General features: G+C 40.0%; 1 protein-coding gene across 1 annotated transcript in view; it reads right to left on the bottom strand.

The window, feature by feature from the left end:
* The window catches only part of LOC121317459 (cilia- and flagella-associated protein 299), a 172,911-nt gene that overhangs the window by 3,069 nt on the left and 155,334 nt on the right, over positions 1–14,508 (bottom strand). Inside the window, exon 5 of the mRNA XM_041253415.1 lies at positions 6,354–6,483. Coding sequence (XP_041109349.1) covers positions 6,354–6,483 — 130 coding nt within the window. The remainder of the gene's footprint in view (positions 1–6,353; positions 6,484–14,508) is intronic.

The following is a 14,508-nucleotide window of genomic DNA, read 5'->3' as shown; positions in this document are numbered from 1 at the left end:
CCTGACAGGAAGGTGTCACATTTTGCCCAGTTTACTCTGGCAGAAGATGCTCTCTGGAACTCATTTAGAGTCTGCTGCAGCGCTTGGACATCTGCATCCCCCCTCACAAACACAGTCACATCGTCTGCGTAGGCAGACACCTTCACTGTGGCAGAGGAGGGTGTGGAGGGCGAGGAGGGCACTGTCCATCCAGCTAGCCTGACCCTCAGCAGGTGCAGCAGGGGCTCTATAACCAGTGAATACAGCATACCAGACAGGGCACAGCCCTGCCTTATACCCCTGCACACTGGGAAGGGCTGACTCAGCCCATTGTTGATCTTTAAAATACTAAAAATGTTGGAATATAAAAGCCGAATATAAGAAATAAAACCAGGACCGAACCCGAAGGCTTCCAGTGTATGAAAGAGGTAGGTGTGGTCGACTCTGTCGAAAGCCTTCTCTTGATCCAGGGAGACCATTCCTACATTAAAATCACAAATATCACTTACAGTTAAAAAATCTCGAATAAAAAACAAGTTATCAAAAATAGAGCGACCCGGTATACAATATGTTTGATCCATATGTATTACAGTTCCAATAACACTTTTTAATCTATTAGCGATTGTTTTGGATAAAATCTTTAAATCAGAACATAAAATTGACACAGGTCTCCAATTTTTAAGCTGGCATAGGTCTCCCTTCTTGGGCAGCAGTGTAACCACTGCCCTACGGCAGCTAAGAGGCAGCTCCCTGTGGCTGAGGCTCTCTCTCAGAACCTGGAGCAAATCCTCCCCCATTATATCCCAGAAATTATTATAAAATTCTGCTGGCAGTCCATCGATCCCGGGAACCTTTCCGCTGGAGAGCTGCTTGACAGCGGCGGTCATCTCCTGGTGGGTCAGCGGTGCGTCCAGCTGAATCTGCTCCTTCTCACTGAGGCTGGGTAACCCCTGGAGCAGCCGCTCAGTGTCCTCTATGTTGCACATTTCTTTATTATAAAGTTCCTTGTAAAAACGCACCGCCTCTCTGCTGATTTCCTCCCGGGTGTGCAGTTCTTTCCCACCAGGAGTCCTGATACAACACAGCTGTCTACTGTCCGCTCTCTTCCTCTCCAGGTTGAAGAAGAAACTAGTGGGGGCATCCATGTCTCTCAACTCCATGAATCTGGAACGCACAATCGCCCCCTTCACTCTTTCCTTCAGCAAGCTCCCCAGCGCGATTTTCTGCTCCTTTAGGTTCTCCAGGGTCTGTTCTTTAAATTCTGAATTTAAACTTTCCTCTAGGAGGAGGATTTTGGACTCCAGTTCTCTCACGGCTGTGTTCAGTGACCTGGTTGCATTTATAGTATATTGTTGACAAAAACATTTAATTTGTATTTTGCCAATGTCCCACCACTGTCTTAAATCTTTATATTGTGCTTTTTCTTTTTTCCAAATTATCCAAAAAAGTTTGAATTGTTGCTTAAATTTTACATCTTGTAATAATTTTACATTGAAATGCCAGTAAGATGCTCTGTGGGGTTCTGATTGAATTATTACTGTAATTAATAGACAGTGGTGGTCAGAGAGACTACTGGGGATGATTCTTGCTTTGATAAATTTATTTAAATCGTTTTTAGAAGTATAAAACCGGTCTAGTCTTGCTCTATATACACAGTCTGTGTGATACTGAGACCAGGTGTATTGTCTTGAACTGGGGTGCAGGCATCTCCATATGTCAACCAGGTCACTGGACTCTAACAATGCAGCCAACTCTCTGGAGGACTGAGGGTGTGGTTCATCATTATTTCTATCAATATTAAAATTAACAGTACAATTAAAATCTCCTCCTACTACCACCACATCATTATTATTAATATTAAAAAGAGCTTGCTTTAATTTCTTAAAAAATAAAATTCGTTCCCCCCCTCTATTGGGGGCATAAATATTAATAAAAACATACACTGTACTGCCCAGCCTAGCTCTTACTTTTAAAATCCTCCCTTTCTCGATTTCATCTATATCTAGTAAAACTGCCCCCAGGCTGGGTTTAAAAAGCACGGCTACTCCTGCACTGGTACTAGCGCCGTGACTCATCACGCACAGCCCCTTCCACTCCGCTCGCCACGCCTCCTCATTCTCCTGATCCGAGTGCGTTTCCTGCAGAAACACCACCCCCGCCTGCTTCTGCTCTAAAAACCCGACTAGCTGCGCCCTCTTAAAAGACTGTCTGCAGCCGTTTAGATTAAAAGAAACAAAAACGCACCTTTCCATCATAGCTAAAAAAACTAACACACTAAAACAAGTAATAAAAGAAGTTTCATAAAACACAGCCATTTTTAAACAAGAGATTTTGAACCACTTTTAAGATCCTTTTTAATTTTCTGAACAATTTTTTTTAATCTATAACGTTTTGGCTGATCAAATTCTTCTATTGTGGCTTTCCTTGTTATAACGTGAGCGGAGTGGAGAAATAACCTTAGATCAGGGAAAAAACTCTCTATTTCTACTCCCCTTTTCCCTTTTGTTTCTATCATAAAATCATTTACCTGCTCAAGTGTGTATAACTTTTTCTTACTGACGGGTTGGCTATCAGGGATGTCTGAGATAAGCGAGGAGTCAGAGAGCTCCCCCTCCATCTCATCCGCGCTGTCCTCTCGCTCGCCCCCGAGAATCCGTTCCTCCGCAGCTCCCTCCGACTCCCCGACACCGGTCTCTGCTACAGCCGGCACCATTTCAGGCGGCTGAGATTCAGCTAGCGGAGAGTCTTGCACCGCGCCTGGCTCACCCTGCGCTGTGCTCTCTTCCTCCGCGTTGGGAGGGACTGACGCCCCGCCTGGAGCCCGCAGTCTCCCTGTCTGCACGGGTTCGGAGTTCTGCACTGGCTGCGCTCTGCCATCCGGCAGCTCTGCAGCCTTCCGCTGAATTCGTGTCTTTTTCGCTACTACCTTGAATGATTCTTCACCATTCTCAGTAGTAGCTGTATTATCCTCCGAACCCGTCAGTGACAGGCTGCGGCTGGGTCTCTTTGTGCGAGGCCGTGGTGTTGGTGGTTCTGCTCCGGTTTCCTTCTGGATCGCCCACTCCTCGGTTAGCACGGGCTCGCTCTGCGGCTGCGCTGGGGGAGCCGACTCTTCCTCCCGCTCACCCCCAACACCCCCGACTTCCTCCCCGCCGCATCGCCCTGATCCTGCCCTGTCTCCGCTCTAGCCTCCTTTCTCGGGCAGGCTTTTCTCTGGTGTCCCTGTTCTCCACAGTAAAAACATCTCATCGTTTCGGAACTGACAAAAACTACACAATTCATCCCTTCCACGTTAAAATTCCAGGCAACATTAATGACTTGGTTAGGATCATTTAGTAAGACAAACGCCTGCCTTCTAAACGACATGACGTGCCTAACACTGTTATTTTTGCACCCCAGCGGGATTCCCTTAATCGGGGACACCAGTTTACCAAAACGAGCTAAATTCTTTTCTAATTGCTCATTTTTTAAAAACGGAGGCACGTTAGAAATAATAACTTTCGTAACCGGGGTTACTAGAGGGGAAACCTGAACAAATTCACCTTTCACTGTAAATCCTTCCTCTACCAGCTTGTGTACCAGAGACACCTCCACTAAAAATATTACTAGCGCTTTATTCATTCTTGACGCCGACATAATATTTTCAAACCCCACCACCTCTCCTACTGCCAGCAGGCACTCCTCCACCGAAACCCCGGGGTCAGGCAGGCAACGGACCCCGTGTCGGCGGGTGAGAGCCCCCAGCCCTCCTGAACGAGACCCCATAACGGGATCTCCAAACACCCTCCAAACAAACAAACACACACACACACACCACTAACCTACGAACAAACAAACACACAAAAATAAACAAATAAAGTAACTATCAAACAAATAAATAAATAAATAAATAAATAAATAATAGATAAATAAATAAAGTTTTAAATTTCCCGGTCCTACCGCACCGGCGTTCCACCTCTCTGCAAGCCCTTCCCACAATCCTCCACGAGAGAGAGAGAGAGAGAGAGAGAGAGATAGATAGATGTAGCCTCAAAAATGTTGAGAGCAGCAGGATCTGATTTATAGTACTATATGGGCATACATGTTAACCTCCAAAACCATGGTTTTATTGTTTGTTTTTTTAAACTTTGTATTTGTTTACAAGCAACACAGTACATCAGTATAAAAGTTTTGACATTAACTAAGTACATTTCTGAAGTTATGACATAGCATATACATAGGTATCCAGTATAAATTATATCTTGGTTCAAACAAAATAATTCAGAGTGTATTGTTTCACAATGTAAAAATTGTGACCACACAGAGAGATTATTATTTTTTCTGGTGATTTTATAGTATGGCTGTAATTTTTCTATATCGGCTAATTCCCCACAAAGTCCCAGACACATGGCTGTTGAGGGCACCTGGTCAGATCTCCAGCATTTTGTTATGCATTTTCTTGCTGCAGCCAAGAGGTAACCAATCAGTTTATTAGTGTTTAAGTTTAGAGTATTAGGAGAGGCAAGGCTGAGCAGTAAATACAAGGGGTCCAGAGGAATAGTGATTTGAGTATTTTTTTTTGTATTTGCTGGATTTTAATCCAGGATGGCTGTATCTTAGAGCAATCCCAAAATATATAATAACATAGGAGAGTTAGCAAAGGAGACAAGGCCGTTCGGCCCACCTTGCTCGTTAGTAGCTTATTGATCCAAAATCTCATCAAGCAGCTTTTTGAAGGATCCCAGGGTGACAGCTTCAACAACATTACTGGGGAGTTGGTTCCAGACCCTCACAATTCTCTGTGTAAAAAAGTGCCTCCTATTTTCTGTTCTGAATGCCCCTTTGTCTAATCTCCATTTGTGACCCCTGGTCCTTGTTTCATTTTTCAGGTTGAAAAAGTCACTTAGGTCGACATTGTCAATACAATTTTAGAATTTTGAATGCTTGAGTCAGATCACCACATAGTCTTCTTTGTTCAGACTGAATAGATTCAATTATTTAAGCTTGTCTTAACCCGGAATAAATCAATTGGAAAAAACTTAGCGGGAGCTCATTTAGTTTGCTTCCATCTCCTAGACCCGCCCCACCAGCCACCCAAAACCATGGTTTTACAATGAGTTCTAGTTCACTGTTACTTAGACTGTTTATGATCTAATGCAGTGTCCTTGCCCACAACACATACATTTAAAATTCCCTTATGCCTATTGATCTGCCCACAATTGCTTAGTGCCCACAGGGCATTATAGAATAAAAATTAGTGCTGCAATAAATTTGCACTCTAAAATAAACATTTTCCAAGGACTAAACCCCATTCCCTCTCTATGTATGGACATGCTAGTTTTACTCTGGGGCTAAGGCATAGAGTCATCTTCACCACTTAAAAAAGTAACTGCAGCTGATTTTATTATATCTTTACCTGTATGCCAACATTTCTATTCTCCCTACCTTCACAAGAAATATTATAACAAATACAAGTGTCATATTACTTTCTGTGATGTATTTAAAAACATTATGTGTATATTTAATCATTTCTATGGTTGCTATTCCTATGCAACCCTGTTCAATGGCAGTCACATCAAAAGAACCATCAGCATGAGATCTGGTCTGTACACCAGCCAATTTACTGCCTGGCTTCATGCCCTTTGTTTTTAATGTGAAACATAGTACGGGTGTGTTTACCACATTCCGTATACAGCTCTCTGTTTTCCAAAAAAAAACACAAGCAAAATATATTTTTGCCAGCAGAGGATTCATTTTAGAACAACTTGTTACCATAACTACTTACAGTAAGGGTACAGAACTGCCATATATTGTTTTATATCATCCACTTTTTCAGAAGATTTACCAATAACATATTATCTACTTAATATCCTGTTATGTGCGTTCTTTATCATTCCCTGTTTTTCTATACTATCAAAAAACAAAAATGCCTTTTTTCAAACGCTTCTAAAAGCTGAATCTCTGAAGTTATATAGTTTTCAACCAGCCCACAAGGGGTTTGTAGCTGAAACTCACAGTTGTAACAGTTGAAGAAGGTGTTCATTTCTAAATTCACCTTGCTTCAGAAATTACATTTTCAGAAGTGGCTAAGAAGGGAAATGTTTACTGCAATAATATATATGTAAATAAATAGAGAATAATAGATTTTGAAACACAGGAGTAGACATGCAGAACTAAATAGCAAGGGCTGGGAAATCCTGACCACATAGTAATAGGAACAAGGATGAGCAATGGGAACAAACAGGTGTTCTCAATAAGGGCATCCCAGAACTATTTGTTTTCATTTGTACAAAAAAAGAAAACAGATTATGCAGTAAACCTCAAGTGAAACATGCTTCAGTGAAGGAAAAATATCAGTCATGGCAATTGTAGCACATTAAGAACATTTGTTTTACCTTTGGATCCACATTTAGTATTTTCCTGTCCCGCTTGTTCTTGAAAAGCAGTCCAGACAAATTCTCAGCAATGACCTGGTAGTTTGGGCTGGGATTTGATGTAGAAACTTGTGTTTCCCAGTTATAGAAACTATATATAAAAAAAAGGTAATGTGCATAATGTTAGGTTATTATCATAACCCTGGTTCCCTGAAATAGAAATGTAACCATTAACAAATGGGTATTTACCTCCTAAAAGACCTGAATCCTGAAAATGGTATAGCAAAGCTGCTGACCGAGCCTGTAACCCCCAAGGTATCAAAAGTACTGTGGAGTTGCAGTGAAACGCCGTAGCGTGTGTTTATTACGTATAGTGGCAAAACAAAAATAACAAACAAAAAAACCTACTCCAACAAGGAGTGCTAACTAACCCCCAGTCCCTATCTAGGGCAGGACAGCTAGGCGGTTTCCCTGTACAGAAAGCAATTGGTAATCTTTACCAACAGCACAACTATTCCATACAGTAACTTCTTCTGGAGTACTTACAGAAATCCTTCAGTAAACCCCCACCAGGGTTTTGAGGATCCACCACATTTCACTATGTAGAACCTAGTAAAGGTATGGGGAGTAGCCCACACCATTGGTGGAATGGGCAGTGAGATTTTCTGGAGGGGGCAAGTTAGCCAGTTCATAGGCAGTCCTGACCGTGTGTGCTATCCACTTGGACAGCCGCTGCTTAGACAGGGCTCAAGCCAATTTAAATAACAAAAATTTCAGCTTAGGTGAATGCAGGGGCTCAAATGGAGGCTTCATAACTGCATTAAGCACCACATCCATAATGTCCCCTGTGGCTGACTTAGCAGGTTGAGGCACACTGGCAGTCTCCACAGCTAGCCTCTCAGAAGCTGCATCAGGGACAAAATGGGGCTACTAGGAGCACCTTGGCCAGGTCCTGCCTGATTTTCTCTACACACAGCAGGAGCAGGGCGAGCGGTGGGAAGGCGTACAACAGACGCCTCGGCCACTGATGTGCCTAGGCATCTTTTCCCAGTGGGTCCCGCCTCTTATCATGGAGAAGTGGGTTGATTCCTGGGAGGCAAAGAGGTCTATCTCTGCTCTACCGAACCTCTCCCAGATGAGGTTCACCACCTTGAGAGGAGGTCTGCCGCCCAGTTCATCACCCTGGGCAGATGCACAGCCCGCATTGAGAGGAGTTTCTCGTGTACCCACAGCAAAAGCTTGTGGGACGCACGATGAAGACTGGGCAACTGGACACCGGCCCTGGTGGTTGATGTACGCCACCAGTGTTGTGTTGTCTGTATGGAGAAGTACATGTCTACCTTGAACCTCTTGCAAAACATTCTGCAAGGCCAGGTAAACTGGCTGCTGCTCTAAAACATTGATGTAGAGACCCTGCTATGTGGTGTTCCACACACCTTGCCCACCTCGGCCATTACAGTGCCCCAGCTCAGGCTGGATGCGTCCGTGGTGACGACCTCCCTTCTGGTGACGCTGCCCAGTGCTATGCCTAGATGTTGATGGGTAGGCTGCTTCCACCAAGAGACTGCCTTTAGAAAGTGGTGGGACACTGTCAATAGGCGGTTGTAGTTCAATGTGGGCTGAAAAACCCTGCTGTTGAATCAGGTCTGCAGAAAAAGAGCAAGCAGTCTGCTCAAGGCTGCTGCTTTGTGAAGGAGCCCGATTGCACTGTGTAAAGCCTTTTTTGTGAAACGTGTTTTTGTAAACCTGTGTGTTTTGTTTTGTCAAACCAGTAAACAGCTTACCTTTCCAGTTATTAGTTTTGGTTCCAGTTTGTGTTTAGTTAGTGCTCAAAAAGAGCAGATTTTTGTTTGTTTATTTATTTTGTATTATTAAAAATTGTGCGTAAGTGCGAAAACTCAAGTTCCTTTGTCCTGGGTCTAATTTTAAAGGGACAACGAACAGTAGAGTGAAGCCCGGTTTACATATGGTGGCAGAGAGTGTGGGTGCCCCTAAAAAGACCATCAACACCACTGCTCAAGTGGAGCAGAGTAAGAAGTGGAGGCAGGAACGAGGGCTGCCACAGTGGGAACCGACCGAAAATGGGAGCAGGCAAGGGAAGCTCCGCTGTCTCCAGCCTCAGAAAAGGTGGAGTAGTTGGCTGCAGAGGAGCAGGATGAGCAGTCAGTGGAGCGAGAGATACAGGCGAAGGAGCAAGAGGTACCACCACTGGCTACAGAGAAGGGGGAGGAGGGGAGGAGCCCACCTCTACCACAGCCCCGACACCACCCCTGCGATCTTGTCCAGTGCTGCTCACTATGGTCCCTTGCCTCTTGTTCCGGGACACCCTGACAGTCTGCCTGGACCAACCTGCGCTAGACCTGGAGCCTAGGAGTCTGCACTATCTGCCACAGCTCTGCCCCTTTTGCCCTACTCCGCTCTCATGTATTTGTTTAAATGTGTACTTGTTTATTTATTTGTTTAATTGTTTAATTATGATTTATTAGTTAATTATCCCCTGCACCTGGCTACCATTGTACATTAGAGCCAGGTGCAGGGAATATAAAGAGAGCAAGCAGTCTGCTCAAGACTGCTGCTGTATGAAAAAGGTATTGTGTAAAGCCGATAAACAGCTTACCTGTCCGGTTATTAGCATAGGTTCCAGTTTGTGTTTAGTTAGTGCTCGAAAAGTGACTGAAAAGAGCTACGTTTTTGTTTGTTTATAATTTTGTATTGTTAAACATTGCGCGAAAACTCAAGTTCCTGTGTCCTGGGTCTAATTTTAGAGGGGCAAACGAACGGCGGAGAGTGAGCCGGGTTTACAGTAGAAAGAGCTAGATATATATATATATATATATATATATATATATATATATATATATATAATATATATATATATATAAACACACACATACACACAAATTCAATTAATATTAGTTCTGGTCCATCATATGTTGTAGATTTACTTTGTACACGCAGTTAACAACTAATAATAACACATTTTGACCACCTACAGAGAAACCTAGAAATACAGCATGTGTTCGCTCTTTCCTACAATAGAAAAATATGTGTGCAAAGTTCAAGCAACAAAAGCTCTTAATTTGAGCAACTTAGGGGAAAATGCTTGAGAAATGTTACTTTCAGCTGGTTACATCAAGAGAAAAAAAATATTCTAAGGAAGCCTCTTCTAGTCAAATTAAACAATGTGACTTTATGGTAGATGTGATGAGATAATGACTTCATTTAATGTAGATGTATCACATCAATTACTTATTTTAAGATTATCACACACATTTTATACTAGGTCCAATTTAGGGCCAATTCTCTATGTGATTACAGTACTTATTGTAGGTAAAGTACACTGGGTATGGTGTACTTTTTAAACAGAAATTACTTGTATATATATACTATTACAAACTCCTCTTCCACAGTATTTTTTAAATATTTTTTAAATACGTTCTCAGAAAACACAATGCCGTTTGACCTTAAGGAAAAAGCATTCCTGGCACACTTAATTAAACAATTCATACGATCCAAAATAAATGAGAAATTAATTCATTCTGTCCGATTTGATCCCCCTTTCCTATTTCACTTACTTATATTCACATACGTTGTAAAAAAAAAACTAGGTTTAATGGCATTGGTATGTTAGAAGTTTAGTGTTAAAGGGACAAAAACAGTAATGTAATAGTTTTAAGTGAGAAGTTGAAAATTCGCCAAAAGATTTTAAAACCAGGGTTGACAAAGCTAGATTTACAGCTGATTGTATTGTATTTCTCTAATAATGTCTCAAACTAACTCAAGTTCAGGACAGGCTTAACCCTTTGACTGCCACACAAATAGAATGTTTGTGATCCTGCTGTGCCATGCTAAAAACTGCACTTGTACATTGTTTGATTAAAGACTTCTTAGGTGCTTTACAAACATGCAACATACAATTCTGAACATAATGTGAGATGTTACTTTCATAACATACAGATTAAGATGTAAAATCAGAAATCACAGGAAAAAACAACTGAACAACTGTTGCAACAGAAATTGAAGCTGCTCACTCATTAGTTCTGTTAGATATGAACGAAGAACTTGCAAGGCAGGCAGCAGACCTTGAAGACTGTAGGATTTACATGGCTATATTTTGAGAGCAAGGCTTGTGTTACAGTGCATGCACATTGGAATAAATACAGTATATGTACATAAGGGGTATTGTTTAGTAGAGAGCAGAAACATGTTGGTATTTACCATGGAGATTAGTTTCTAGCTAGTTATGGTAAAGGTCTAATCTGCATCTTTATATATTCCTATGCTGTTTCATACAAACTGTAAGTACTCTAAACCAGGCTGAGTGGTTGCACATGTTTTTTTTTTATTTTATACTGTAGGTTGAAATGAAAACAATGTACATTGATAATTTGCTCTACTGCTTGCCAGACCAGAGGCATTTGATGTCTTAAAGTATAAAATGCTGTAGTTTGAGTGTTATACTTTTGTCAGATGTGTTGATTGGTTCTGGCAACCATGGATAAAGCAGAAAGGAATTCCATGTGTTAGTTGAGTTTCCTTGGCTCGTGCTAAAGCCCTGAATTTAATACCTCGGGTTTAAATTGCTAAAAAGGCTATTTAAGAGATCCATTATGTGAGGTGTTGGCAGGTGTTTCAACCAAACCCCATGTACTACATTTATATAATGGCAGTGAATGTTAAATACATTTTTTAAAATAAATGTGAATGCTTTCAAAAGCAGAACACATTTGTCCAATTATTATAGTACTAAAAATGTGGCTTATGTCTCCTTGTTTGGTTTATGTACGTTGCGCTAGTGTTACAGACCCATAACGCTACCTGGGAAAACTCAAGTGTACAGTTCAGGATTACTTTCAAAATTCTCCTGCTTGCCTACAAGGCCCTTCATCACACAGGTCCAGAGTATCTCTCAAACCTGGTGACCCGTTATGTCCCTGCATGCAAGCTGAGTTCCTCTGACTCTGGCTTGCTTGTTATACCCAAGCAAAAGTGCACCACACTCGGAGAGTGCTCTTTTATCTTCATGGCTACGATTCTCTGGAACTCTCTTCTAGCTTTGGTGTGTGTCGCTTCAAATCAACTCTCAAGACCCACTTGTTCTCTCTTGCTTTCAATGCTCTTCAAGCATCTGTTATTAGCTGTTGTCTAAATTGTTATTTCAGGTTTTTTACTCCATTTTATTCATATGATTTGGCATGACACATGCACCACAATGTTTAGAATGCACATCCTAGCCTTGTATTTAATGTATTATGCCTTTATTTAAAGTATTTGCAATGTGTTTTACTGTTTGTATTTAATGTACTATTTCCTGTATTTCACATTTAATGTATTATGTTCCTCATTATATTTTAAAGCACTTTGTGAAGGTGGTCTATTATGAAAGGCACTATATAAAATAAATATTGATTGATTGATCAGCAATACTGGACAGCTTTAAAAGCAGAGCCATTTTGTGTATTCTATTGGTTTTATCCTGCAAGATATTTAGAGATTTTAAGGCAGCGTATTTACCACAGACATACTAAATACTAACTCAACAAATAATATGCACCCAAGAACACGGCTAAACTACAGTATTTGCATTATTAAAAAGGCAATACAAGGAGAGGAAATTAAAGTGCTTTGGGTTACAAGCCAAAGCCCAAGAAATGATAATTACTGTCAGCCACTGCAAATTAAAACAGAAAGAAAGATCTTTATATATCTTAATATCTTAATTTATTATCTTATTAGTTTCTTATAGTTTCTCTGGAAACTGCACTACTGTCTTTTTCATGATTAAGGAAATAGACATGTCACTTTAAGGCCAAATCCAGAATTTATGCAATACACCTTTGATATAAGACATGGCTCAGAAGCAAGCAAATGTAGATTGCCCTTGGAACTTATTCAATGAATAATATAACAAATAGTTTAATTAGTCTTGGATCATTTTGCAAGACTTGTTATTTCTTGTTTATTCCTGTTGTAAACAATATGTGTGTGGGAATGTACAGTTGTCAGGGATAGCAATTACAGATGTGGCCATTCCCCAGTTAGGTAATTGAGTATTAATTGGGGAGTGACCACATGTATTTAAGGGAGGAGAAATCCTTTATCTGGGAGAGGGAATAGAGGAGTGTTTCACTGTATGTTTCACTGTGTGTGCTGTATTTTCTGATGATTAGTAAAGGTGAATTCCCAGCCTGACATTAGTGTTTGTGGTTAGTATTGTTTGTTTAAATCTTTTATTTTGCGCTTTAAACTATAACAGTGGTTTAAACTGCATCTTCTTGTCGGTCTCATTCCGGACGCTATCCTGCCACAATTCTGTTTGGACAAACATAGCAAACTATGGTAACAAAGCCAATCCCAGGATTATTTAGCATTATTTAGGAGTAATCAGAGTACCTCAGGAGATATTTTTATTGCTGTTTAAATAAACTTTTTCGCATATCTGATAGCATTCTCAGCATTCTGTGTTTTACATTGTAAGAAGAGTAACTTTTTTTGGTGGTTACATTATTTAAGATGTTTTAAACATTTACAACTTGCGGTTTAATAAACAGGTATTAACCATTAAACCTTTTAAGTGCCTTTGACATTTTGTCTCCTCATTTTACTTTCTCTGTGTCAATGAAAGGTCTTGTTATAATTATATTGATAAATCTACTGTAAGGTTCTAACTTGGTATTTAAAAAAAAAACAACCTTTTATTGATCTTTGATATGCATAATACATAGTTAAATATAGCACATAGTACACAAATCTTTCCTTTACTAAGATCTATATGCTTGTGTAGCATCTTTTAGTTTTGAATTCTATGAGAGTACGGAAAAAAACATCCCAGACTGAATAAAGTTAATTGCAAACAGAAATGTGCTCAATGCTGTGGGATTATCTGCAAAATAACTACATTATTGTCGTATTTTCTATTTTTTTCTGCACATTTTCAATCTAATAATTTATAGTAAAAAGAGACTGGGGTCTTGTGAACAAACTTAAAACCTGACGTGTACCTGAGGCTTTCTGGTATCCATGCTTATTGGTACTTTTAAGTATGCAACCATCAAAAAAAGACAGTGTGGGCTAAAAAAACTAAAAATAAAAAAACAAAATAGACACACTTTCCCTATATGAACACCTTACTGGGATGTTGAAATTTTGAGAGACAGTCACAGAATGAGTCAAAGAATTGAGGCACATTATAGAAGTTAGGTGCCACACCCCAAATGTAAAAAAAAAAAAAAATTTTTTTTGCACATTAAATACAATGCAATTTGTATGACATAAAAGTGATAACACAAACACAATACATTATTACTACTATGACTACATTATATTGCAGAGGTGTAGTAGATTAATGGCCAAGACTGAATTATAAATCTTTGAAAACTAGCATACAACCAGTGTGCTCAACAACTGTCTCTAGCAGATCATATACCTACGCACTCTTGGCTGGTTCAAGGCTTTGCTGAATATCTTTCAGTTTTTTAGCAATCTTTTGGGAAATCTATAGTTTGTTTTTATTTGCATTCAGTTGGATTTGATTTTTTGCTTTAATAAATCAGCTAAAAAAACAACATTTACAGGGGGTTCAGGTCCAGGGTGTACTGAACCCTTGTATCCACCTATGACAGGCATATATTTGGAAATTTGCATTGATGATCCGAGAGATTCGACTGTATTGGAGCCACATACTTACCCACTCACGTTACAAATACATATAATAAAGAATGTGGTGAGGATGAATTATAAAGAGTAGTGTGAATAGAAAGCTCTATTTATTTACTGTTCTGAGTGCCATTTCTGCCATTTAATTAGTGTGTCAACTTACTTTTTTTGCCTTGATTTTCCCCCAATTTGGAATGCCCAATCGCTTTTCTCCACACCACAGCAATTTAATGATTAGACAAGATAAGGTTATCACACACAGCAGGGTGCTGTTAGGGTGAAGTCGGAATTTTATGTAACATAATTGTAATGTGAAGGGTAAAACACAAAAGGCGGGGCGTTCTCACGAAAAAATATTGTAATAAAAATGACCTAAACAACACGAGTGTAATTTAGTTTTGGTGACATGGATAAAAGACTTTTAAAAATGGTAAAGGTTTTCCATATTATCACCTAACACTTAACTAACTTTTTAGCGATGAAACTACCGATGTGTATTACTTGTTTCTGTGTGTATTTT

The sequence above is a fragment of the Polyodon spathula genome, chromosome 1 (genome assembly GCF_017654505.1).
Source record: "Polyodon spathula isolate WHYD16114869_AA chromosome 1, ASM1765450v1, whole genome shotgun sequence".
Lineage (NCBI taxonomy): Eukaryota > Metazoa > Chordata > Actinopteri > Acipenseriformes > Polyodontidae > Polyodon > Polyodon spathula.
Note: the sequence above shows the minus strand (reverse complement) of the source record. Positions and strands in the feature narration are given on the sequence as shown.